This window comes from Crinia signifera, chromosome 3 (assembly GCF_055691185.1).
Source record: "Crinia signifera chromosome 3, ASM5569118v1, whole genome shotgun sequence".
Classification (NCBI taxonomy): domain Eukaryota; kingdom Metazoa; phylum Chordata; class Amphibia; order Anura; family Myobatrachidae; genus Crinia; species Crinia signifera.
In genome coordinates, this window is record NC_139219.1 from 342041622 (window position 1) to 342065854 (window position 24233).

Sequence of the window (24233 nt, forward strand, 5' to 3'; positions counted from 1 at the left end):
CCAAAGGATCTTTATATTGTCCTGGCAGCTCTCGGTCACCTGAATCCCGCAGGTGTAAAGAGAGATGAGAGCGCTCCATAGTGCAATATCACAAAGCAGCTTTTATTTTAAGAACAAGGTTTTTCCAATAAAAACAGGTGTAAAGTGACGTACCACAATGAGTGGTATAACCACCGCAAGATACTCGCATGAAATAGTGTCACAAACACATAAAGTGTAGGAGCGGTTACACTCGGGATCTCCCTATCTCATCACGTCTGGTGGATGGGCTGTTTGGAATATAACACTGCCGACATCGATGTCCCCTCGATTATGCTTTCTTGTCCAGACTTGCTCTGAGGTATACACCTAATTAACTTCAGTGCAGTGCAAGAGCACTGACAACGGAATCTGCTGCGCTATATAAGACACTGTAACGGAACCTGCTGCGCTATATAAGACACTGTAACGGAATCTGCTGCGCTATATAAGACACTGTAATGGAATCTGCTGCGCTATATAAGACACTGTAACGGAATCTGCTGCGCTATATAAGATGCTGTAACGGAATCTGCTGCGCTATATAAGACCCTGTAATGGAATCTGCCGCGTTATATAAGACGCTGTAACGGAATCTGCTGCGCTATATAAGACACTGTAAATAAACAAATAAATAATTCAGTGTCCATAGTCCCTATATAATATATTTCCGTTGTTCATATACTCTATATAATATAATTCAGAGGTCCATATTCATTCAGCAGGGGTCTGGTGGTCGGATTGGAAACTGTCATCCCCCGGAAGGGGACATGCGTGTGTCCTCTTACAATGGAGCTCCTCGCCTCAAGTCCCCACCGCTCAATCCCACCTCCCCGCTCCCCCCCAACCTTTTCCCTGAAGTAGAGACGGTCAGAGTTCAAGTCCCCCGCCACCTGGAAACTGGGACGCGCTTCCCAGTCAAATGGTGCGCCATCTTGCCAGCGGGGCATTCTGGCGAGCCCCGGTGCTGGCTGAGAGGTGCTCCATCCATATACCTTATATAATGTATTTCAGAGGTCCATATACCCTATATAATGTATTTCAGTGGTCCATATACCCTATATAATCTATTTCAGAGGTCCATATACCCTATATAGTATAATGCAGAAGTCCGTTTATCCTTTATAATCTTATTCAGTGTCCATATACCCTATTTATAATATAATGCAATAGTCCATATACCCTCTAATATCTATTTCAGTGGTCCATATACCCTATATAATCTAATTCAGTGGTCTGTATATTCTATATAATCTATTTCAGAGGTCCACAAAAAGGAAAAAAGTAAGTCCCAAGGCGCAATCCTAGAGTCCTTGCAGCCTCAATATTGATGGAGGGTCACTGGAGTGCCTCCCTTGTAGAATTTGGAGAAAGAATAACAATATGCTTGGCGCATATGACGTGTTGCAGTGATGGTCACAATTTCAAAATAAAAGTGAAATAAATCAATGTGTAAATTTCCACAATAGATATAATTAAAAAAATAGGGGGAGTGGTAAACGTGTGTCATGTACCACACTCACATGGGAGTGGGTGAAAACAAACGTGTAAAGGTATCTTTAAGTGGTCACACCTTCAGTGAAGACTTTGAACTGGGGAGGTGATACCACTCTCACAATGGAATGGATTTATTGACTCCTATCAAGGTTTCTTTATAAGGTCCCCTTGTTGTTGGTTCAAATGGGATATGACTCGTTTGAATATTAAAAAAGAAACAATATAGTTTTTGTAAAAAGTATTCAATTTCAATAGGACAAGACATCAGAGGGAACCAGTATATCGTACCAAACTCACTGGAAAGTGTGCATAAACGTGTATAAAAAGGTTTCTTTACAAGAATCACCCATGGTGAGGGGTTCTGTGATCTAAATTGATGCGTACCGTACTTACAGTATGACATATGATGGTACTCCTATAATGGTATCTTTACAAGACGGTCCTCTAGGCAAATTCTATTCTGTTTACTTGTAGGTTGAGCAGTGCATGAATATAAGAAAATAGACAAATGTTATAACCAAGCGCAGGGCACTAATTATAGTCCTAGGCTGCCACTTATAAGGGATACTCAACCCTTAGGAGGGACAACAATCAAAGAAAAACAGTGTAAGCGGCGCTTTAAGGACTACAATTCAAATATCAAAATATGATTTATTTATATATAAAAAAACACAATAAATACAATGTACAGTACCACCGGCCGGCAGGAAATATAATTATCCCAACATATATAGACAAAAATTATTTCTTAAAAACACATTACTGCATAATCAAATAGCTCCTCCACAATTAAAGTATTCCAGCTAATGGACCTTTTTGTAGTCACCCAGCTGGATTTGTTCCTTTTTAGAGGCTCTTTTTAGCCTTGGGTGAGGTTTTGCATAGAATGCTAATAGAAAAAATGTCCTGTTTGTTTCAGGGAGAATAAGTAATAATCTTATCCAGCATCAAGCAATTAGTGGTAAGCAGGTTAGTCAGTCATACTCTCGGATTTTAGTTAGTCTTTTTAGACCAGGCAACTTTAAACAAGCTGTTTAGTGCTCACTCATTCAGCAAATTAGTAGAGAATGGATTTAATACTTATGCTCCGTTGGACCCAGGCAGGAGGGTTTGGATTTGTACTTCACTGGGAGCGAGATGCGGCTCACCTGGAGCGGGTCCCCGGCTGCTGATCTTTCCAACTTGCGCAGCCCTCTCAGGGACTCCCGGCTCTGGTGTTAGTGTCCCCGTCTCGAATGGTAGGGGCAAGGTGCGGCTCACCTGGAGCGGGTCCCCGGCTCCTGACCTTCCCGTATTGTGCAGCCTTTTCAAGGACTCCCGGCTCCGGCGTTCGTTTCCCCGGCTCAAGAGGAAGCAGTAGTCGGAAGTGACGGTAGGATGGATGATGCGTTTCCCCGCCTTCAATACGTCAGCGGCTTCATCAGATAATTTGTTAGACTCATTCTCCGTCTATTTATTTGCACAGTGTCCCGCTCAAATGGGCGTGTACTAATCGCGTCGCTGGTTCTCCCAGCTCTCTTATTTGCTGTGCATGTGATATTTGTAAATCCAAGACCAAGCCTCGATTTCGGCTTCGTTCACTATATTGCTCAAAGAGCTTCCTTGTTTTCATGCGGCTCAAGCCTCCATTTCAAATTGCAGTGAATAACTTTATTGTTTCTCCATTCGACATTACTCCGTATATAATAGCAGCATTACCTATCATACATACATATTTATGGGTTACAGACATTTGATCCCATATATTCGCCATGTCATAACTAAAATTACAGACTTAGTTCACATCTAAGGAAACTATATATTTCAAATTAAGAAAATAATTATAAAAATAAAAGAGATATGTAATATAGATAATAAATATAATCCATTAAATATAAAAATATATAAAAATATATATAATAAATATACATAAAAATAAGAGAGTATTATATAAATTTGAGATTGGGCAGATAATAATAACTAGACACCTCCAGTGAGGTATAGACAGAACACATATATGTGACTGACAAAAAGTTTTTCTTTTTTTTTCCTAACATATGTTAAATCCAAGGACTCGTAGACCACAGACGTTAATAGCAGTACTTCTTAATGTTCAATTATAGCTCCCTGGAACAAGGGAACCATGACCTCAACGACACGATCGAACTAAATAACATTTGAAACAAATGGTAATTGAAATATACACAGTGTATCATAACGGCCACCCCCCCCCCCCCCCCCCGAGAAGATCTTCTTCGGATGCAATCCTCCTCTCTAATAGGTCCCCCCTATTTTTGGTCTACTGAGTGCATTCCAAAATATCCCCCCTTCCTTCTTTGCTCTCCCCTCATCTCTCTCTCCTTATTCCCCCCCCCCTCCTTTTACTTTATGTCTGGCAATATGCCAGGTATGAAATAATCCGGTCATGGTTCCCTTGTTCCAGGGAGCTATAATTGAACATTAAGAAGTACTGCTATTAACGTCTGTGGTCTACGAGTCCTTGGATTTAACATATGTTAGGAAAAAAAAAAAAACTTTTTGTCAGTCACATATATGTGTTCTGTCTATACCTCACTGGAGGTGTCTAGTTATTATTATCTGCCCAATCTCAAATTTATATAATACTCTCTTATTTTTATTATATATATTTTTATATATTTTTATATTGAATGGATTATATTTATTATCTATACTACATATCTCTTATTTTTATTTTTATTATTTTTTATTTTTATTTTTATATTTATTTTTATAATTATTTTCTTAATTTGAAATATATAGTTTCCTTAGATGTGAACTAAGTCTGTAATTTTAGTTATGACATGGCGAATATATGGGATCAAATGTCTGTAACCAGGGCCGGCGCTACCCACTCAGCAGCTCCTGCAAAGCAGGGAGGCGCCATGCTGAAAAGGCGCTGTCTCCCTCCCTGCTCTGCTAAAGCTGCCTCAGCCCTCACTGTCACTGCCTCATGCACACCGCCCGCAGCACCTGTCTGACAGCGTGCGGCAGTATGGAGAGGCAGAGCAGCTCCCTGCACCGCGCACACACTGTCCTCCTCCTGTGACCTGTCCCCTGTTCCTCACAGACACTTGAGCTGAGGCATGTAGCACTGTCTGTGAATGCCTGGATGACATGTCCGGATCCGCCCCCTACCCATTGCTCCCTGCGCCTGTCAGCTGTCAATCAAATGACAAACAGGCAGCGCCGCCTCCCCTTTGTTCCCTCTTCTCAGTGTGCTGTGCCAGTGCCGCTGCCAGTCCTCAACACTCCGCCCCCTCTATCTCCTCCCCTCTTCTTCCATCTCCTTCTCTCCCCTCCTCTCCCCCTCAGTCATGAGTGCTGCACATACTTTTTGTACTGCTTTCGGATCACACACCGTATGATGCAATGCGATCTAGCCCATAATGTATGCAATTCTCGCAGCGTGTATGGGCACCTTTAGTGCCTGCAACATTTTGCGGACACAGCACTGAGATGGTGTATGCATACATGTACATGTACCCGAGATCCTCCATAGGATCGCATGTTGCATACACTCCCACAATCGGACTGCAGCTTGTTGTAATGGCAATGTGAAAGGGCGCAAAATGTATGGTTTGCAGGAGGGCTCCGGACACCCTAGCACCGGCCCTGTCTGTAACCCATAAATATGTATGTATGATAGGTAATGCTGCTATTATATACGGAGTAATGTCAAATGGAGAAACAATAAAGTTATTCACTGCAATTTGAAATGGAGGCTTGAGCCGCATGAAAACAAGGAAGCTCTTTGAGCAATATAGTGAACGAAGCCGAAATCGAGGCTTGGTCTTGGATTTACAAATATCACATGCACAGCAAATAAGAGAGCTGGGAGAACCAGCGACGCGATTAGTACACGCCCATTTGGGCGGGACACTGTGCAAATAAATAGACGGAGAATGAGTCTAACAAATTATCTGATGAAGCCGCTGACGTATTGAAGGCGGGGAAACGCATCATCCATCCTACCGTCACTTCCGACTACTGCTACCTCTTGAGCCGGGGAAACGAACGCCGGAGCCGGGAGTCCTTGAAAAGGCTGCACAATACGGGAAGACCAACAGCCGGGGACCCGCTCCAGGTGAGCCGCACCTTGCCCCTACCATTCGAGACGGGGACACTAACATCAGAGCCGGGAGTCCCTGAGAGGGCTGCGCAAGTTGGAAAGATCAGCAGCCAGGGACCCGCTCCAGGTGAGCCGCATCTCGCCCCCAGTGAAGTACAAATCCAAACCCTCCTGCCTGGGTCCAACGGAGCATAAGTATTAAATCCATTCTCTACTAATTTGCTGAATGAGTGAGCACTAAACAGCTTGTTTAAAGTTGCCTGGTCTAAAAAGACTAACTAAAATCTGAAAGTGTGACTTACCGCTAATTACTTGATGCTGGATAAGATTATTACTTATTCTCCCTGAAACAAACAGGACATTATTTCTATTAGCATTCTATGCAAAACCTCACCCAAGGCTAAAAAGAGCCTCTAAAAAGGAAAAAATCCAGCTGGGTGACTACAAAAAGGTCCATTAGCTGGAATACTTTAATTGTGGAGGAGCTATTTGATTATGCAGTAATGTGTTTTTAAGAAATAATTTTTGTCTATATATGTTGGGATAATTATATTTCCTGCTGGCCGGTGGTACTGTACATTGTATTTATTGTGTTTTTTTATATATAAATAAATCATATTTTGATATTTGAATTGTAGTCCTTAAAGCGCCGCTTACACTGTTTTTCCATGAATATAAGAGTGGAGACCGTCTCAGTACCAAAAATTTAATAACAATAAAAACAAGATAAAAACAAAACAGAAAGCGAATACCTGCGAAATGACCTCAATAGGGTGAGGTCACATGACCAGCACAATGGATATCAGTCACTCTGTCTGGCAGGTATAAAGAAACCTTGATATGAGTCAATAAATCCATTCCATTGTGAGTATGGTACGCAACTTTATCACCTCCACAGTTAAGTCTTCACTGAAGGTGTGACCACTTAAAGATACCTTTACACGTTTGTTTTCACCCACTCCCATGTGAGTGTGGTACACGACCCATGTTTTCCACTCCCCCTCTTTTTCTAATTATATCTATTGGGGAAATTTACACATTGTTTTATTTCCCTTTTATTTTGAAATTGTGACCATCACTGCAACACGTCATATACCCGAATATTGTTCTTCTTTCTCCTATTTCAGAGGTCCATATACCCTATGTAATCTAATTCAGTGGTATATATACCCTATATAATCTAATTCAAAGGTCCATGTACCCTATATAATCTAACTCAGTGGTCCATACACCCTTTTAAATCTATTTCAGGGTCCATATACCCTATATAATCTAACTCAGTGGTTCATAGATCCCATATATTTCAGTGGCCGCTATATCCTATATAATCTATTTCAGAGGTCCATATACCCTATATAATCGAATTAATTGGTCCAGTTATCCTATATAATCTAATTTAGTGGTTCATATACCCTACAGCAGGGGTGTCCAAACTTTTTGCGACGAGGGCCAGATTTGTTGAAGTGTAAATGTGTGGGGGCCGACCATTCAGCCTGACCTTCTTTGAATCATTAATCACATCAGAATTGTCCCCCACTTTGCCCCCATTCACTCTTTGCCCCCCAGCCTGCCCTTCACTGTATTTCCCCCAGCCTGCCCCTCCTTCACTGTATGTCCCCCATTCACTGTATGTTCCCCACTCTGCACCCATTCACTCTGTCCCCCAGCCTACCCCCATTTCTCTTAATGTCCATCAGTGCCTCCATTCACTGTATGTCCCCCAGCCTGACACTCCTTCACTGTATGTCCCCCACTCTGCCCCCTCCCTTCTCTGTATGTTTCCCAGCCCCTTGTGTGAGCCAGAGGAAGGAGAGGCAAAGCAGGCACTGCAAGGACAGGAGATGCTTGGGCTCCCGCTGCTGCCCTCCTCCGCTCTGCATGTTACGGTAGCAAGCTTCCCCTTTGCTGCCCCCCTCCCCAAACACTGCTGTCACTGTGATTGTGGAGTAGGGTGATATACGATTGCAGCAGCAGGGGTAGAACGCCAAACACATCTGACTGTGGCGGCCGGCACCTCCTCACTGCAGCAGATAGCAAGGTAAAGGCGCGCTCGCCGGGGCCCCACCTTTAGTGTCCTGTGCTGTGCTTCCCACATCTGATGTTCTGCCCGCTTCCAGCTGGAGGCTGCAGGCCGCTTGAAATTACAGCACGGGCCGCAATTGGCCCCCGGGCCTGACTTTGGACATGCCTGCCCTACAGTATATAATCTAATTCAAAGCACCATATACACTATATAATCTAATTCACTGGTTCATATGTCCTATATAATACACTGCTCAAAAAAATAAAGGGAACACTAACATAACACATCCTAGATCTGAATGAATGAAATATTCTTATTAAATACTTTGTTCTTTGCATAGTTGAATGTGCTGACAACAAAATCACACAAAAATTATCAATGGAAATCACATTTTTTAACCATTATTTCCATTAAAGTGGAAAAACACTATAGGCTGATCCAACTTTGATGTGATGTCCTTAAAACAAGTCTAAATTATTATTATTATTATTATTATTATATTATTTATAAGGCCCCACAAGTGTTTCGCAGCACCGTACAAAGGAACAATACAGGGAGACAGAACTTGGCATAACATTGAATAAATAACAAAAATAGGAGTACAAATAAAGAGCGCCACAGATCAATACACATTACAGCTTAAATATAAGCAGCGAGGACTCAATCAACATACAACTAGAGGCTTGAGGCCAATGATGGAGATGAGTATGCGGACGAAGATGGTCGCTGAGTGTTTGAGTACTCAGTAGTGATGAGGCTCAGTAGTGTGTGGGGCCTCCACGTGCCTGTATGACCTCCTTAAAACACCTGGGCATGCTCCTGATGAGATGGTCTCCTCAGGGATCTCCTCCCAGACTTGGACTAAAGCATCCACCAACTCCTGGACAGTCTGTGGTGCATGGAGTGAGACATGATGTCCCAGATGTGCTCAATTCTATTCAGGACTAGATAATAAGAGAGCGCACTGTGTTGAACTAATTAATATTTATTAATTAAACAAAGAAATACACGAATAAAACATAGTCATACAATTTAAAAATAATTATTAGCTGGATTAAAATCATTAATATAGCAACGACACACAGTATCCACGTATTAATTCATAAAATTCACAATATAATAATATTTCGTATGAATTTTTTTTAAGGCTCTCAACTGCTCATAGTCTTTCAACTGGGGAATTTCAAGGAGGTAATAATTATTCAATAGTCCTCCTTCATAAAAAAAACTTTAGACAATGCTCCTTTTGGGGATGATTAGCAAAGTTCCAATGTTGGCATACAATGTGTTCTGTTGGTGTTAATGTCAAACTGTTAGTAGGCTGAGTATCCCGGTAATGAGGTGCGGCACACAAGGATCTGTCCGGTCCACTACTACCGGCGTTGCTCTGATGGTAATTGAGCCGCTGGAAGGTGACAGTGGTAAAGTCTGCTCCCGGCACCGGCTCTATTACCATCAGAGCAACGCGGTGTAACACTGTAGGGGAATTTGGATGCCTTTTTCCTGGGGTAGAAGGCAGACAACAGCAGCTGAGTAATCACACCAGTCCAGTCTTTGTGGTACAACTGGCCGCAACCAGTTTTATTTCAGCAGAAAACAAAATAAACATAAAAAGAAAATACCTTGCCTGTCCGGCACTAACTATACACAGGATGCTCCTAACTGTCACTAAAGAAAAATACAAAGTTTCCCAGTCAACACTGGGGACTCACTTGTAAAAGGCAGGTTTGCTTCTTACACAGAGACTCTGCAATCTCCCAGGCAGTTCCCTCACACTGCTCTCTGGCAGCCTTTTTTACAGCTTGCTTGCTGATTAGCCCTCTGTGAGGCAAAACACCTGTTTCTAAAAGGTGTAGGACAAGAACCTGGGAGAAATATACCTGCCCTCAAACACTACTCCAGTGTTCTTGTCACATATCCCCCTCCCCTGTTTCGACCTAGGGGCCGGAACACTTGTAGACCCCAAACAGAAGGTGCGGGAAAATGCATCTGCATTGGCCAACTGTGATCCTGGTCTATGTTCGACCTTAAACTTGAAATCCTGTAATGCTAGAAACCATCTGGTTACCCGAGCATTCTGACCTCTGTTTACATGCATCCATTTTAAAGGGGCGTGATCTGTCACTAGCCTAAACTGTCTTCCCAAGAGGTAATACCTCAAGGTATCTAATGCCCATTTAATGGCCAAAGCCTCCTTTTCCACAATGGCATACCTTTTTTCATGCTCATTGAGTTTCCTACTCAAATAGATGATAGGGTGTTCATCCCCATCTCTGGTTTGGGACAACAAAACCCCTATCCCTACCTCTGAGGCATCTGTCTGTACAACAAATTCTTTTGAAAAATCTGGCGTTATCAGTACAGGTTGTGAACACAAAACCACTTTTAACCCCTTCCCGACGAGGCCTTTTTTGTAAAAATTTTTTTTTTCCTCCTCGCGTTCAAATAAGCGTAACTTTTTTAATTTTCCGGCTATATAGACACATGAGGGCTTTTTTTTTGCAGGACAAGTTGTACTTTTTAATGGTACCATTTACCATACCGTATAATATTCTGGGGAATCAGGAAATAATTCAATGTGGGGTAAAAAAGAAAAAAAACGCAATTCCACAATTTTGCGCTGGTTACGTTTTTTTTGGAGTTCATAGTTCGTTTAAAATGATGGGTTATCTTTATTCTATGGGTCGTTACGATTCCGGTGATACCAAACTTATATAGTTTTCATTATGTTTTACCACTAAAAAAAAAAATAGAAACTTTTACGGTTTTTCTAATTTGCGTCGCGTCGCCATGTTCTGCGGCTTATAACTTTTTTATTTTTCCACCTACGGACCTGGGTGAGGGCTCATTTTTTGCGGGCTGAAGTGTACTTTTTAATTAATACCATTATGGGATATGGGAGACTTTCTGATCTCTTTTAGTTATTTTTTTTTGGGTAGGCGATGCGACCAAAAAACTTAGTTTTGGCGTTGGGAATTATTTTCCGTTTACGCCTTTAACCGTGCGGGATAACTAATGTTATATTTTAATAGATCGGACTTTTAGGAACGCGGCGATACCAAATATGTTTATTTTTTTATTTTTTTATTTATTTTTATTTGTGAAATGGGGAAAGGGGGGTGATTTGAACTTTTAATATTTTTTTTTTTTTTTTGTAAACTTATTTTTTTTTTACTTTTACTACAAGGCCCCCTAGTGTACTTGACCACTAGGGGGCGCGATCGCCTGTACTAGGTTCAGCCATAGAGCTCTATGGCTGAACATAGTGATTTTCAGCACTTCCTATTACATCCTGCCTCAGGCAGGATGTAATAGGAATGCTGACACGGCCAGCACAGGGGTCTACATTAGACCCCTGGCTGCCATGGCAACCGATCAGCACCCTCCGATCTCGCTGCGGGGGGCCCCGATCGGCGCCGGAGGGGGGCGCCCCCCCTCCGATCAGCTATTAAAGCACTGCGGGCGCTTTGCCCGCGGTGCTTAAAGGGTTAAACGGCCACGATCGGCGAACTCGCCGCTCGTGGCCGTGAGAGCAGGTACCTGGCTGTAATATACAGCCATTACCTGCTCTCTGTCAAGCTAGCTCACTCCGTGAGCTGGCTTGATTCCCCCGCAACCGACATATGACGTAAATGTACGTCATATGTCGGGAAGGGGTTAAGGCTTGGAACGCTTTTTCTGCATCAGGGTTCCATTTCACCGTATTTGACTGCTTCCCCTTGGTAAGGTCTGACAACGGCACTGCTGTGGCTGCAAAATTAGGAATAAATCGTCTGTAATACCCAGTTATTCCCAAAAAAGCCCTTACTTGTTTTTTATTCACTGGCCGAGGCCAGTTTTGAATAGCATCGATTTTATTTAATTGGGGCTTAATCAGACCTCTACCAATGGTGAAGCCCAAGTACTTAACCTCCTCCATTGCAAGGCAGCACTTCTTTGGGTTAGCAGTAAACCCTGCTTCTCTGATTGAGTCCAGTACTGCTTGTACTTTAACCAAATGGGACTGTGAATTACCACATCATCCAAATATGCAGCTGCATATTTTCTATGGGGCCTTAAAATTTTATCCATCGTCCGTTGAAAGGTTGCTGTAGCCCCATGCAACCCAAAAGGTAACATCTTATACTGAAACAGCCCCTCTTGAACCGAAAAGGCTGTTTTTTCTTTTGCGCTATCAGTTAGGGGTATCTGCCAGTAACCTTTAGTCAGGTCCAATGTGGTGAGAAACCTGGCTGTTCCCAGCCTTTCTATAAGCTCATCCACACGGGGCATGGGGTATGCGTCAAATTTGGACACCTCATTTAATTTACGAAAATCATTACAAAAGCGTATGCTACCATCTGGCTTTGGGATGAGAACTATAGGACTGGACCACTCACTGTTGGATTCCTCTATGACTCCTAGTTCTAACATGTTTTTAACTTCTTTAGAGACAGCTTCTCTCTGAGCTTCAGGAATCCTATATGGCTTTAAATGAACCCTGACCCCTGGTTCAGTGACAATGTCATGTTTTATTATGGTCGTTTGGCCAGGCAGCTCTGAAAATATCTCCCTATTTCGGTTGAGAAATTCTTTAACCTGATTGTTCTGATCAGCTGACAATGTATCTGACACCTTCACCGCGGGAAGCAACTGAGGTGAAGACGCCAAAGAGCAAGGCTCCGCTGACAGAGACAACCTATCTTTCCAGGGTTTGATTAAGTTAACATGGTAGATTTGTTCAGGTTTTCTCTTTCCTGGTTGGTATACTTTATAATTGACCTCATTCACTTTTTCCAAAATCTCAAATGGTCCCTGCCATTTAGCTAGGAACTTGCTTTCCACAGTGGGCACCAACACAAGAACTCTATCCCCCGGAGCAAATTCCCGTATCTTGGCACTCCGGTTATATACCCTCTGTTGAGCACTTTGGGCTTGTTCCATGTGCTCTCTGACAATAGGTACCACTGTTGCAATCCTATCCTGCATTTGTGATACATGTTCAACAACACTTTTATAAGGGGTGGGTTGTCCTTCCCACGTCTCCTTGGCAATGTCCAACAGCCCTCTGGGGTGTCTACCATACAACAAATCAAATGGAGAAAACCCAGTAGAGGACTGTGGAACTTCTCTGATGGCCATCAACAAGAAGGGCAACAAACAATCCCAGTTTTTCCCATCTTTGTCAACAACCTTTTTAACGTTTTATTAAATCTTTCCACCAACCCATCAGTTTGGGGATGGTAGATAGACGTCCTGAGGTGGGTGACCTTAAACAACTTGCACAATTCTTTCATGACCCTTGACATAAATGGAGTACCTTGGTCAGTCAAAATTTCTTTTGGTATTCCCACTCTACTGAAAACCTGCACCAGTTCCCTAGCTATCGCTTTGGTGGCGATAGTGCGTAAAGGGACAGCCTCAGGATATCGAGTGGCGTAGTCTATTATTACCAAAATATACTGATGGCCCCGAGCGGATTTTAACAAGGGCCCCACGAGATCCATGGCTATTCTGTCAAATGGGACCTCTATAATAGGCATGGGAACTAGTGGGCTCCTGAAATGAGGTCTAGGGGCATGATACTGGCATTCAGGACAGGAAGAACAATATTCAGACACTTCTTTATACACCCCTGGCCAAAAGAACCTTTGTAAAACTCTTTCTGTGGTCTTTTCTGCCCCTAAATGTCCTGCTGTAACATGATTATGGGCTAAATCTAGTACCGTTCTCCTATAAGGTTGGGGAACTACCAGCTGATCCACCACTTCCTCACCCTTTTTGACAACGTGGTACAAAAGCTCATTACAAATAGCCATGTGGGGATAAGAAATCTTGGCACCTGGTACCACGGGTTCCCCATTAACAACCTTAACATTTTCTCTGGCCTTCAATAAAGTAGGGTCCTTTAACTGTTCAGACATAAACAAATCCTTCTTTACCTCCAGATCGGGCACTACTACCTCTCCGTTTCCAGCAAGAGGGTCCTCACTGGACTCTCCATTTGTCCCCTCCCCAGCCAAACTAGCAAAAGGTAAAGGGTCAGAAGGTTCAAAGGATCCACATACATCCACAAAATCATTGGCATTAACTACTGGCTCTTCACTTCTCCCATCTGTGGCTAAACGTGATTCCCACAGCTTCCAAAAATGAGGAAAATCCCTCCCTATTATGGCCTCATGCACCATAGAGGGGACCAGTCCTACTTTCACAATTGCTGTCCCACAACAAGTTTCTATATGTACTTCAGCAGTGGCATAATGTTGGGTATCCCCATGTATACAAGTAACCCCAATAGGTATTTGCTGGACCTTTAAGGGATTCACTAATCCAGCTTTCACAAGGGTAACCAAACTTCCTGAGTCCAGCAAAGCCTCTACCCGGTTACCCTCTAAGAACACATCACACATTTGTCTTTCGAGTTTAGGAGAAGGCACCACAGTACAAGCTAATCTAGCAAAGAAAGACATTCTGCGATTTTCAAAGGCAGCATCACATTGCATGGGTTCCTGCGTAACTGGGCAATTAGCAATAATATGACCTGGCATACCACACCTGAAACATTTAATCACACGATTATCAACCCGTTTGGGCAGCATAGACCTTTCTAGTCCCATTGGCCTGTCTCCAGGGCCACTGTTTACAGTCTCTCCAGCCTTGCGCTCTCTTAACCGCCCAGCAACATTTTCCCACGGAACAGTCTTACCAGTCTTCACTGAAGGGCGCTGTCGGGGATCTGTGGGGTGCTGGGTGGTCATCAGTAATTCCTCTGCCGCCAGATTCCTCTCTACCATGTCCACTAACCGGTCAGCAGTCTCCGGATTTCCATGGCTCACCCACTTGCGCAGGACCACAGGCAAGGATCTCAAATAGCGGTCCATGACGACTCTTTCCACCATCTGGGGACCACTTAATGTCTCTGGCTGTAACCATTTTTTGGTTAGCTGAATAAGGTCGTGCATCTGTGAGCGAGGAGGCTTCTCCAGGGCATATACCCAGCAGTGCACCCGTTGGGCTCTTACGGACAGTGTGACTCCCAGGCGGGTTAGAATCTCAGTTTTTAACTTGTCATAGTCCCGAGCATCTGCCGGGCTTAAATCAAAGTATGCTTTTTGGGGCTCACCCGAGAGAAAAGGTGCTAGCAGACTTGCCCATTGTGCTTCCGGCCAGTTCTTACGCTCAGCAGTCCTTTCAAACGTGGTCAGATAGGCCTCCACATCATCAGTCTCTGTCATTTTCTGCAGGAAGTGACTGACCCGGATAGAACTAGAGCTGGCTGGAGCACTGACGGCCACCTCACCGATCCGTGTTGCCAGGCTTCGCACCACTTTGGTTAAAGCCTCTCTATCCTGATGCTGTTGCCTGCAAAGTTCATCCATTGCTCCCTGCTGAGCTGCTGTGGCCTCCCGCTGTACCGCTGTAGCTTGCAGCAAGGCTTTAAGCAGTTCCTCCATGTTGACAGATTTTTCAGGTGGCTTTGTAGCTGCTTTCACCCAGGACATATATAAAATCCTCAGGCAATTCTCAGCAACTTCACACTGGGCTGTATCTGCATAAACCACTGTTTTCTGCAGGGCTCACACAGCTGCGGCTCTCACTTATGCACAGAACGGATTGCTTGCATTCTCCACCAAGTTGTAACACTGTAGGGGAATTTGGATGCCTTTTCCTGGGGTAGAAGGCAGCCAACAGCAGCTGAGTAATCACACCAGTCCAGTCTTTGTGGTACAGCTGGCCGCAACCAGTTTTATTTCAGCAGAAAACAAAATAAACATAAAAAGAAAATACCTTGCCTGTCCGGCACTAACTATACACAGGATGCTAATAACTGTCACTAAAGAAAAATACAAAGTTTCCCAGTCAACACTGGGGACTCACTTGTAAAAGGCAGGTTTGCTTCTCACACAGAGACTCTGCAATCTCCCAGGCAGTCATCTCACACTGCTCACTCTGGCAGCCTTTTTTACAGCTTGCTTGCTTGCTGATTAGCCCTCTGTGAGGCAAAACACCTGTTTCTTAAAGGTGTAGGACAAGAACCTGGGACAAATATACCTGCCCTCAAACACTACTCCAGTGTTCTTGTCACAGCGGGTAGTAGTGGACCGGACTGATCCTTGTGTGCCGCACCTCCTCATTACCGGGATACTCAGCCTACTAACAGTTTGACATTAACACCAACAGAACACATTGTATGCCAACATTGGAACTTTGCTAATCAGAGCCGGCCCGACCTAGTTTGATGCCCTAGGCCAGCGGTTCTCAAACTGTGGGTCCTGACTCCTGACCCCAAAGTGGGTCCCGACCTTCTGAGCATGGGGTCGCGACTCCATGTTGCTGACCATCAGGCTGATGACTTTGGTAATCTGTCAGTGATTCAAGGAGTCTGAAAAATCTGTTTAATTGTCTGTTATTTTAGACTTGTCACATAATTTTATTCCTCCATAATGCTGCAATGCATGTGCTGTCTGCAGGGCCAGCAGCAGAAATCTTGGGGCCCCATACATTGATATTTCTGGGGGCCCCCCACCCCCTTAAGCACTAGTAGTTGTGTGGAGAAGGGAGGAATGGTGGGCATATTGGAAGCAAGAAGTCCCATTTAATGGCTGCCCCCAGTGCAGACAGTCTCTCTTCTGAACTGACAGCTACTACACATTATGCCACACACTGTAATGCCTACTACACATTCTACCACACACTGTAATGCCCATTACACATTATGCCACACACTACAATGCTCATTGCATATTATTCCAAACACTGTAATGCCATTACATATTTTACCACACACTATGATGTCCATTACATATTATGTCACACACTATAATGCCTATTACACATTAGGCCACAAACCATCATTCCCATTACATATTATACCATACATGTAATGCCCATTACTTATACCCCACACCGTAATGCCCATTACACATTAGGACACATGCCATAATGCCCATTATATATTATGCTACACGTTGCAATGCCCATTACATATTAGGCCACACACTAGAATGCACATTACATATTATACCACATGACATAATGCCCATTACATATTATGCCACATAAGTGCCACTTACCTACATGCTCTTTTCCAGGGGTGGCAGCTCTTTGCCAGGGGTTGCAAGCTCATTGCCAGTGGTTTCTTGCTCAGTGCCAGGGGAGTTGCATGCTCGGTGTCAGGGGGGTTACCCTTGCCTGAGTTTTATGTTCCTTGCCATGGGGGAGTACATACTTGTTGCCATGGGGGAGTACATGTTCATTGCCCAGTGGGAATTACCCACTCAATGCCCAGGGAGGGATTACATGCTTGTTGCCAGATGAGTTAAATGGTTGTTGCCCAGGGGGATAACATGCTTGTTGCCATGGGGGTTAAATGTTTGCTCCCAGAGGAATTTACATGCTTCTTGCCCAGGGGTAACCTATGCATCAGAGGGACCCCAAATTCAGCCACTCCTCCCTTCATTCAGCTACCTGGCACTAGACTGCTGTGGGCGGCTGGCACTTAATATCCCCCCCCCAACAAGAATTTTTGCAGCTGCGTCGCTGCAGGGACTTGGGAGGTGAAGCTGCTTGGGGACTCCTGTTTAAACATGCAACTCCCGAGTCCCTGCAGCACCAAGGCCGCAAAAATTCTGGTTTATGTGTCAGCCACCCACAGCAATCGAGTGCAGGGCGGCTGACTGCAGAGACCAGTGGCTGATTCTGGAGCCCCTCCAATCATCTGGGCCTGGGTCAGCTGTCCCCTTTGACCCCCCCTGTCGCCGGGCCTGGCTTTCTGTTGCCTACACATGTGTTGTGATGAACTTCTACAGTCACTTGCTGGGGTCCCATCATTATTTTTATTGTCTAATGGTCCCAGAGCAAAATAGTTTGAGGACCCCTGCTATAGTATAATGGTATACAGCAGGAAATAAAAGATAAAGGGGGTAGATGGTAGCCATTCAGCCCCCTCCTGCCGGTCCAGCATATAGACCTACAGCAGGAAAGGGCATTTCATTTTGCACCTGGAGTCAATATTATTGTATGACACAATTATAGTTTGATGCGATTTTGACACGTTGTTAAAGCGCCTATATGTAAAAAATAACTTAACATCGTGTGAGAAAGAAATGAGCAAAAGGTACAGAGGAAGACTACACGGAGGCCGTGTGGGCAGAGATAACCGACAATAACAAAAAATAATACAATTTTAATAGGGGTATGCTATAGACCTCCGAACATAAACGAAAGGGACGAGTCTCTTCTTTTAAACCAAATCAAACAATCATCAGATCAGGGTCAGGTATTAATTATTGGGGATTTTAATTTACCTGATATTGATTGGAAAAACGTAACGGCAAGAAGCAATGGGTTCCTAAGTTTACTTAAAGACCAGTTTATCACACAAACGGTAGAAGCTCCAACTCGTAATAAGGCATTATTGGATTTGGTATTAACAAATAACATAGATTTAGTTTCAAACACAAAAGTAATTGAACATCTAGGGAACAGTGACCACAATATGGTTTCACTGGAAATCAACTTCAGTAAATTGAATTATTCAGAGAATAATTCAGAGAAGCCCTAAAAAGAATTGTGTGGGAAACGGTTTTTGAGGGGAAAAGTGCTGAGGAAATGTGGGATACTCTAAAAAATGTATTTGAATCATTAACTATTAAATACATTCCTAAAGTAAATAAGGGTAAATTCAATAAAAAAAGCCACCATGGTTGGACAAAAAAGTTAGGTCAGCAATCAACAATAAAACAAGAGCATTTAAATTCTATAAAAATAACTTAAAGAGGAGGCGGTAACCAATTACAAAGAATCAAACAACATTTGCAAAGGGGCAATCAAAGTAGCTAAAAGGGATTATGAAGAGTGCATAGCCACTGAAAGCAAAACTAACCCCAAGAAGTTCTTCAAATACATAAATAGTAAACATATAATTAAGGACAACATAGGCCCACTAACCGATATCAATGGAAAAAGTTTTACGGAGGACAAGGGAAAAGCAGAACTGTTAAATGAGTTCTTCTCATCAGTGTTTACTAAGGGAGAGCAGACTGTGGAACGCACACATACCACAAAATGGGATGAACAAGCCGGATCTCAATATTGATTTCTCTACCGAGGAAATAATATTGAGGCTCAGCAAAATCAAAACAAATAAACCCAATTTTTTTTTAATTCATCCTAGGGTACTAATGGAATTAAGGGAGGAATTAGCTTCCCCTCTACATTATATCTTTGATAATTCACTATCATCAGGAAAGGTACCAAAAGACTGGAGAATAGCAGAGGTAGTGCCATTATTCAAAAAAGGAAAAAAGGAGGATCCCGCTAATTACAGACCTGTTAGTTTAACATCAATAGGGGGTAAACTATTTGAAGGATTTTTAAGAGATGGTATCCAGCAATATTTAGACCTTCATAGTTTACTCAGTAGTCTAATGGAGCGAGGGAGTGCGTTCCACTGAAGGGGTGCAGCACGGGCAAATTCCTGTACTCTAGCATGGGAAGCAGTGATCAGGGTGGAGGAGAGAAGACAGTCGTCAGCTGACCGTAGAGGGCGGGAGGGTGTATGAATGGAGTTGAGGTTAGAGATATATGGAGCAATGGAATTAGAGATGGCCCTGTATGTGAGTGTGAGGTTATAGTTATAACCTAAGCGGGGATGAATTGGGTAAATCAGTACTCAAAAAGGATCTAGGAGTCCAAATAGACAACAAACTGGGGTGTAGTGCTCAATGTAATATAGCAACAAAAAAGGCCAATAAAACTATAGCATGTATTAAAAGGGGCATGGAAACTAGGGACTCAAAAGTAATTATGCCTCTGTACAAATCATTGGTTTGACCGCATAGGAGTGATGACTTGTGTGGAGCTGGAGACACCAGCGATGCAGGAGTGCAGGTGTGAAGACTACCGTGGAGCTGGGTACACCAGAGATCACTTTCTGCATCTCATCCTAATAAATTTCAACCTAAGTGTCCATAACAGGGTGACAGGTGTTTCTTTATGTAAATGTGTCCAGGAGATAATCAAATTATCTCCAACTTACCTAGAAGTTAAGTATTCTAAGGAAATTGGATTTTTCCTTTTGGCATGTAATCTTGATTTAATTATGCATTGGAAGTACGATGGTCTGGTTGATATACGAATCCTAAGGTATAGGGAAGGATCTGACCATGCCAGTGTGTTTTCTGTCTATATAAAGAGGGCCTGTGAGCCCTGGTATTTGTACTTCTACCTGGATCTGCATGCTGTAACATCACTGTATGCTGTGCCTCCTAGCAATAGGAAAAGGTCCTTTTAAGGCTTTATTTGAGCAAATAAAACATCTTTGCCTCAAGACGAGCATTTTCATCTTGCGACCAACAGAATTACTGCACTAATTCCGTTCCCCGGCTGTACTTGGTAAAGGATCCAGCGTCTCCAAGTTCCGCAGCTTCTTCCGGGTCTCAGCAGCGTGTTGACGCATGCACCCCAGCAGGTAGTACTCAGGTGCTAGAAGTTGGGCCTGATTTGTTATACGTGGTTCCAGATGCCACGTGGTAGGAGTCTGGTGGTGGCAGTGATATCCCCACCCACTGCATAGTGGGTGGAGTCAGTAACAGGTGGTTACTGATGGTAACAGGGAATCCCCTTATTGGCCAGGTGCCGTGAGACCAGAAACCATCTGTTGACACCAGTGATGCAGGAGTTCAGGCTTGCATGGAGCTGGGGACACCAGAGATGCAGGAATGCAGGAGTGCAGGCTTGCATGGAGCCGGGGACACCAGAGATGCAGGAGTGCAGGCTTGCATGGAGCTGGGGACACCAGAGATGCAGGAATGCAGGAGTGAAGACTTGCGTGGAGTTGGGGATAACAGCAATGCAGGAGGACAGGCTTGTACAGACCTGGGGACACCAGCAATGCAGTAGTGCAAGAGTGAAGGCTTGCATGGAGCCGGGGACACCAGCGATGCAGTACTGCAGGAGTGCAGGCTTGCATGGAGCTGGGGACACCAGCTATGCAGTAGTGCAGGAGTGCAGGCTTGCATGGAGCTGGGGACACCAGCTATGCAGTAGTGCAGGAGTGCAGGCTTGCATGGAGCTGGGGACACCAGAGATGCAGGAATGCAGGAGTGCAGGCTTGCATGGAGCTGGGGACACCAGCTATGCAGTAGTGCAGGCTTGCATGGAGCTGGGGACACCAGCGATGCAGTAGTGCAGGCTTGCATGGAGCTGGGGACACCAGCGATGCAGGAGTGAAGGCTTGCATGGAGCTGGGGACACCAGCTATGCAGGAGTGCAGGCTTGCATGGAGCTGGGGACACCAGCTATGCAGTAGTGCAGGAGTGCAGGCTTGCATGGAGCTGGGGACACCAGCTATGCAGTAGTGCAGGCTTGCATGGAGCTGGGGACACCAGCGATGCAGTAGTGCAGGCTTGCATGGAGCTGGGGACACCAGCGATGCAGGAGTGCAGGCTTGCATGGAGCTGGGGACACCAGCTATGCAGTAGTGCAGGAGTGCAGGCTTGTACAGACCTGGGGAAACCAGCAATGCAGTAGTGCAAGAGTGAAGGCTTGCATGGAGCTGGGGACACCAGTGATGCAGTACTGCAGGAGTGCAGGCTTGCATGGAGCTGGGGACACCAGCGATGCAGTAGTGCAGGCTTGCATGGAGCTGGGGACACCAGCGATGCAGGAGTGTAGGCTTGCATGGAGCTGGGGACACCAGCTATGCAGTAGTGCAGGAGTGCAGGCTTGCATGGAGCTGGGGACACCAGATATGCAGTAGTGCAGGTTTGTTTAAAGCTGGGGACACCAGCAGTACAGAGCAGGGCTTTCTTGAAGCTGTGGGCACCAGCAACACCCGAGCAACCACCTCTTGCTGTGAGCTGATTGGCTAATGCATTTCCTTGCAGGGTCAGATGACCAGGTAGTGCTCACTGAACTGATAGTAATACATATGTAATCCAATGGGAATCTTGCAAAATTAGAAAATTACAAAATATACACAAACCCTCAAGGCAGATCAAATTGAGACTACAATGGAACCAATATAGGTACAAATAATAACGCACTGATATACAGCCCATAATACATTGGGTCTCTTATGACCGAGAGCAACCCCTCGGATAACATTGGACCCGATATATGGGTGGTAAATGCTCAGGTCTAATTAGAACCAACATCACTATATAACTCATTGAATAAACAAATAAGTCAAATTAACAGACGCAACAAGTAAACGACACACAGCCTAATTTTATTTGTTCACACTTTATTTTCTCTGACACAGTCTGTACTTTTAAAATATTTTGCTGAAGTAAAGAAAGCAATTTTATTGGAATCTATTAAAAGTTACATTTTATATTACTGTATTACTAGTGTGCCACAAACAGACATTCTGGGTGAAATTTAATAGGGTGGCCGGGGGACTTGTATAAAAAGTCTCCCCCCGGCTGTGGCATTACCCTGCTGGCTGGTTGGACCCGGTGCTGGTTCTTGAAATACGGGGGACCCCTAGTCATTTTGTCCCCCGTATTTTGAGAACCAGAACCGGCCCTTGAGCCTGGTGCTGGTTTTATAAAATCCTGGGGACCCCTATTTGTTTGGCTCCGTGATTTTATCAAACCAGGACCGGCTCTTTAAGCCCGGGGCTGGTTATGCTCAGGAGGGGGGACCCCACGCCGTTTTTTTTTTTACACAAAATCGCACATTCCCGAAAATGCGCACATTTTCATGACTAAAAATCGCACCATATCACACTTTTTTGCCGCGAATTCGCATTTAATTAAAGATGCGAATTTACAGAAAAAATTTGATTTTTAAAAAGTGAGATTTTGTACGATTTTGGAAAGTGCCTAAAAATCAGCCCCTATTAAATGTCACCCTCTTTCTTTTTCACAGTATGTTGTGCTGTTGGCGCATATCTGTGGAGAGATTTACCACAACTGTTGTTCCTGTTTTGCAGGTGGTCCTTTTGGTTGATGAAGTCTTGGAGAAACAGGACATGAACATGGATGGACTTCTCAGTGCCCAGGAAATTGTGACCCCTCCAGTCTACACAGAGGATGCTCCATCCATTCATGTGGCTATTCCACCACCTCAGACAGAAGATCTGCAGAAGCTATTGGACAATGGTACGAACACAAATGAAGATATAATAAAGGAAGTAGAAACTGCTACTCCACCTGTAGAGGACGATAGTGCGCTCCAAGACCATATACAAATACATGACTCTGCTACTCCACCTGAAGATGCAATTAGGAGCCATGAAGATGAGGGTAATGAGAAAATTAACGCAATAGAAGTTGCGCTGGACTCAGAGGAAGAGGAGAAACAAGATGCTGAGAATGAGATGTAAGGCTCCTTATCCTCACGTAACAATGATCTAGTAGCAACACATGAAGCCTACTGGAGCTGTTACTAGGTGGTGACCATGATTGGTGGTGGTGGTGGAGTTTGCACTTGGTTCCTTAGTTGCAGCTCATTTTGCGGAGAAATAACTAATTATTAGATACATTCCCATTCTGAAGAAGAACGTTATCAGACTATTGTCCTACTATCATATTTAGCTGGGGAGAGAAGGAATCATCCTACCACTTACAGAATGCAGGAACAGGTTTTGTTACTGGGTCTCCTCACCATGATCCATCCTACCAGGAATAACCAGGAAGTCTAAGTCCTTCGTGACGGGTGTGGTATGGGGCTCCGAGTGTCGGGAACCCGTCCGGCACCCTTCGTGACAACACATTACTGCATCTTCTTTAGTTTGCTGACTTCTCCGGTGGCCAAGAAATGTCTGATTATACCCAAGCTCTACGCAGCTCCACAAACACATGGAACCAATGCGGATCTGGTCACATCTGCAGCTCTGATAGTTCTATGTGATATTAGTATGTGGTTTATTGTGTACTGTCTACCAACAGTTGTACTTGAAAGAGAAACAAATACGATACTTTGTTCTTCAGAATCTCTCACGTTCTTCCATAGGAATAGCAGGATTCCAGCCAGATACATATGGCCTGATACCGTGTCCTGGCTACTTATGCTGATCGCCATCTGACTCCTCCCAAGCTGTGGCCACACCCTGCCTTAGATGTACATAGTGATTGAGGACACCCTAATTAGAAAGATGTGTATATATATATATATAAAAGACCGGAAAAACCCAACTGCGCCTCACGGAGAGAAGGCAGCACCTCTGAGGGGCCCCCTGTTAGACAGGACCCAAAGGTTTAGAGATGGAGAAAAAGGAGTATCAGAGTGCGCCAATTCATTTGCATACACAGCAAATTTGTTGAACAAACAATATAGTAGTCCGGAAAAGAATCATATAAAAGTTTATTCAGGAATCTTCCAAATGATGATACAGGTCTGTATCATCATTTGGAAGATTCCTGAATAAACTTTTATATGATTCTTTTCCGGACTACTATATTGTTTGTTCAACAAATTTGCTGTGTATGCAAATGAATTGGCGCACTCTGATACTCCTTTTTCTCCATATATATATATATATATATATATATATATAATGTAGAGAGTGGTGTGACTTCTGCACCTTCAGTGTCACAGTTTATAGTGTGACAACCTTCTTAAAGTCTTATATATGCGTACCAGCAAGTAAGTGACAGCTCTCATGTAGCGATATCTGTCACTTGAACGATCTCCTTC

The 24233-nt window shown here is 44.0% G+C and overlaps 1 protein-coding gene across 3 annotated transcripts in view; it reads left to right on the plus strand.

Moving 5' to 3' along the window:
• Positions 1-23529, plus strand: part of CGREF1 (cell growth regulator with EF-hand domain 1) — a 181835-nt gene extending 158306 nt beyond the window's left edge. For all 3 annotated transcript variants that reach the window (XM_083179000.1, XM_083178999.1, XM_083178998.1), the window contains exon 6: positions 22528-23529. In XM_083179000.1, the coding sequence (XP_083035126.1) occupies positions 22528-22920 (393 nt within the window). In that variant the 3' untranslated portion in view covers positions 22921-23529. The remainder of the gene's footprint in view (positions 1-22527) is intronic.
• Positions 23530-24233: the final 704 nt, after the last annotated feature.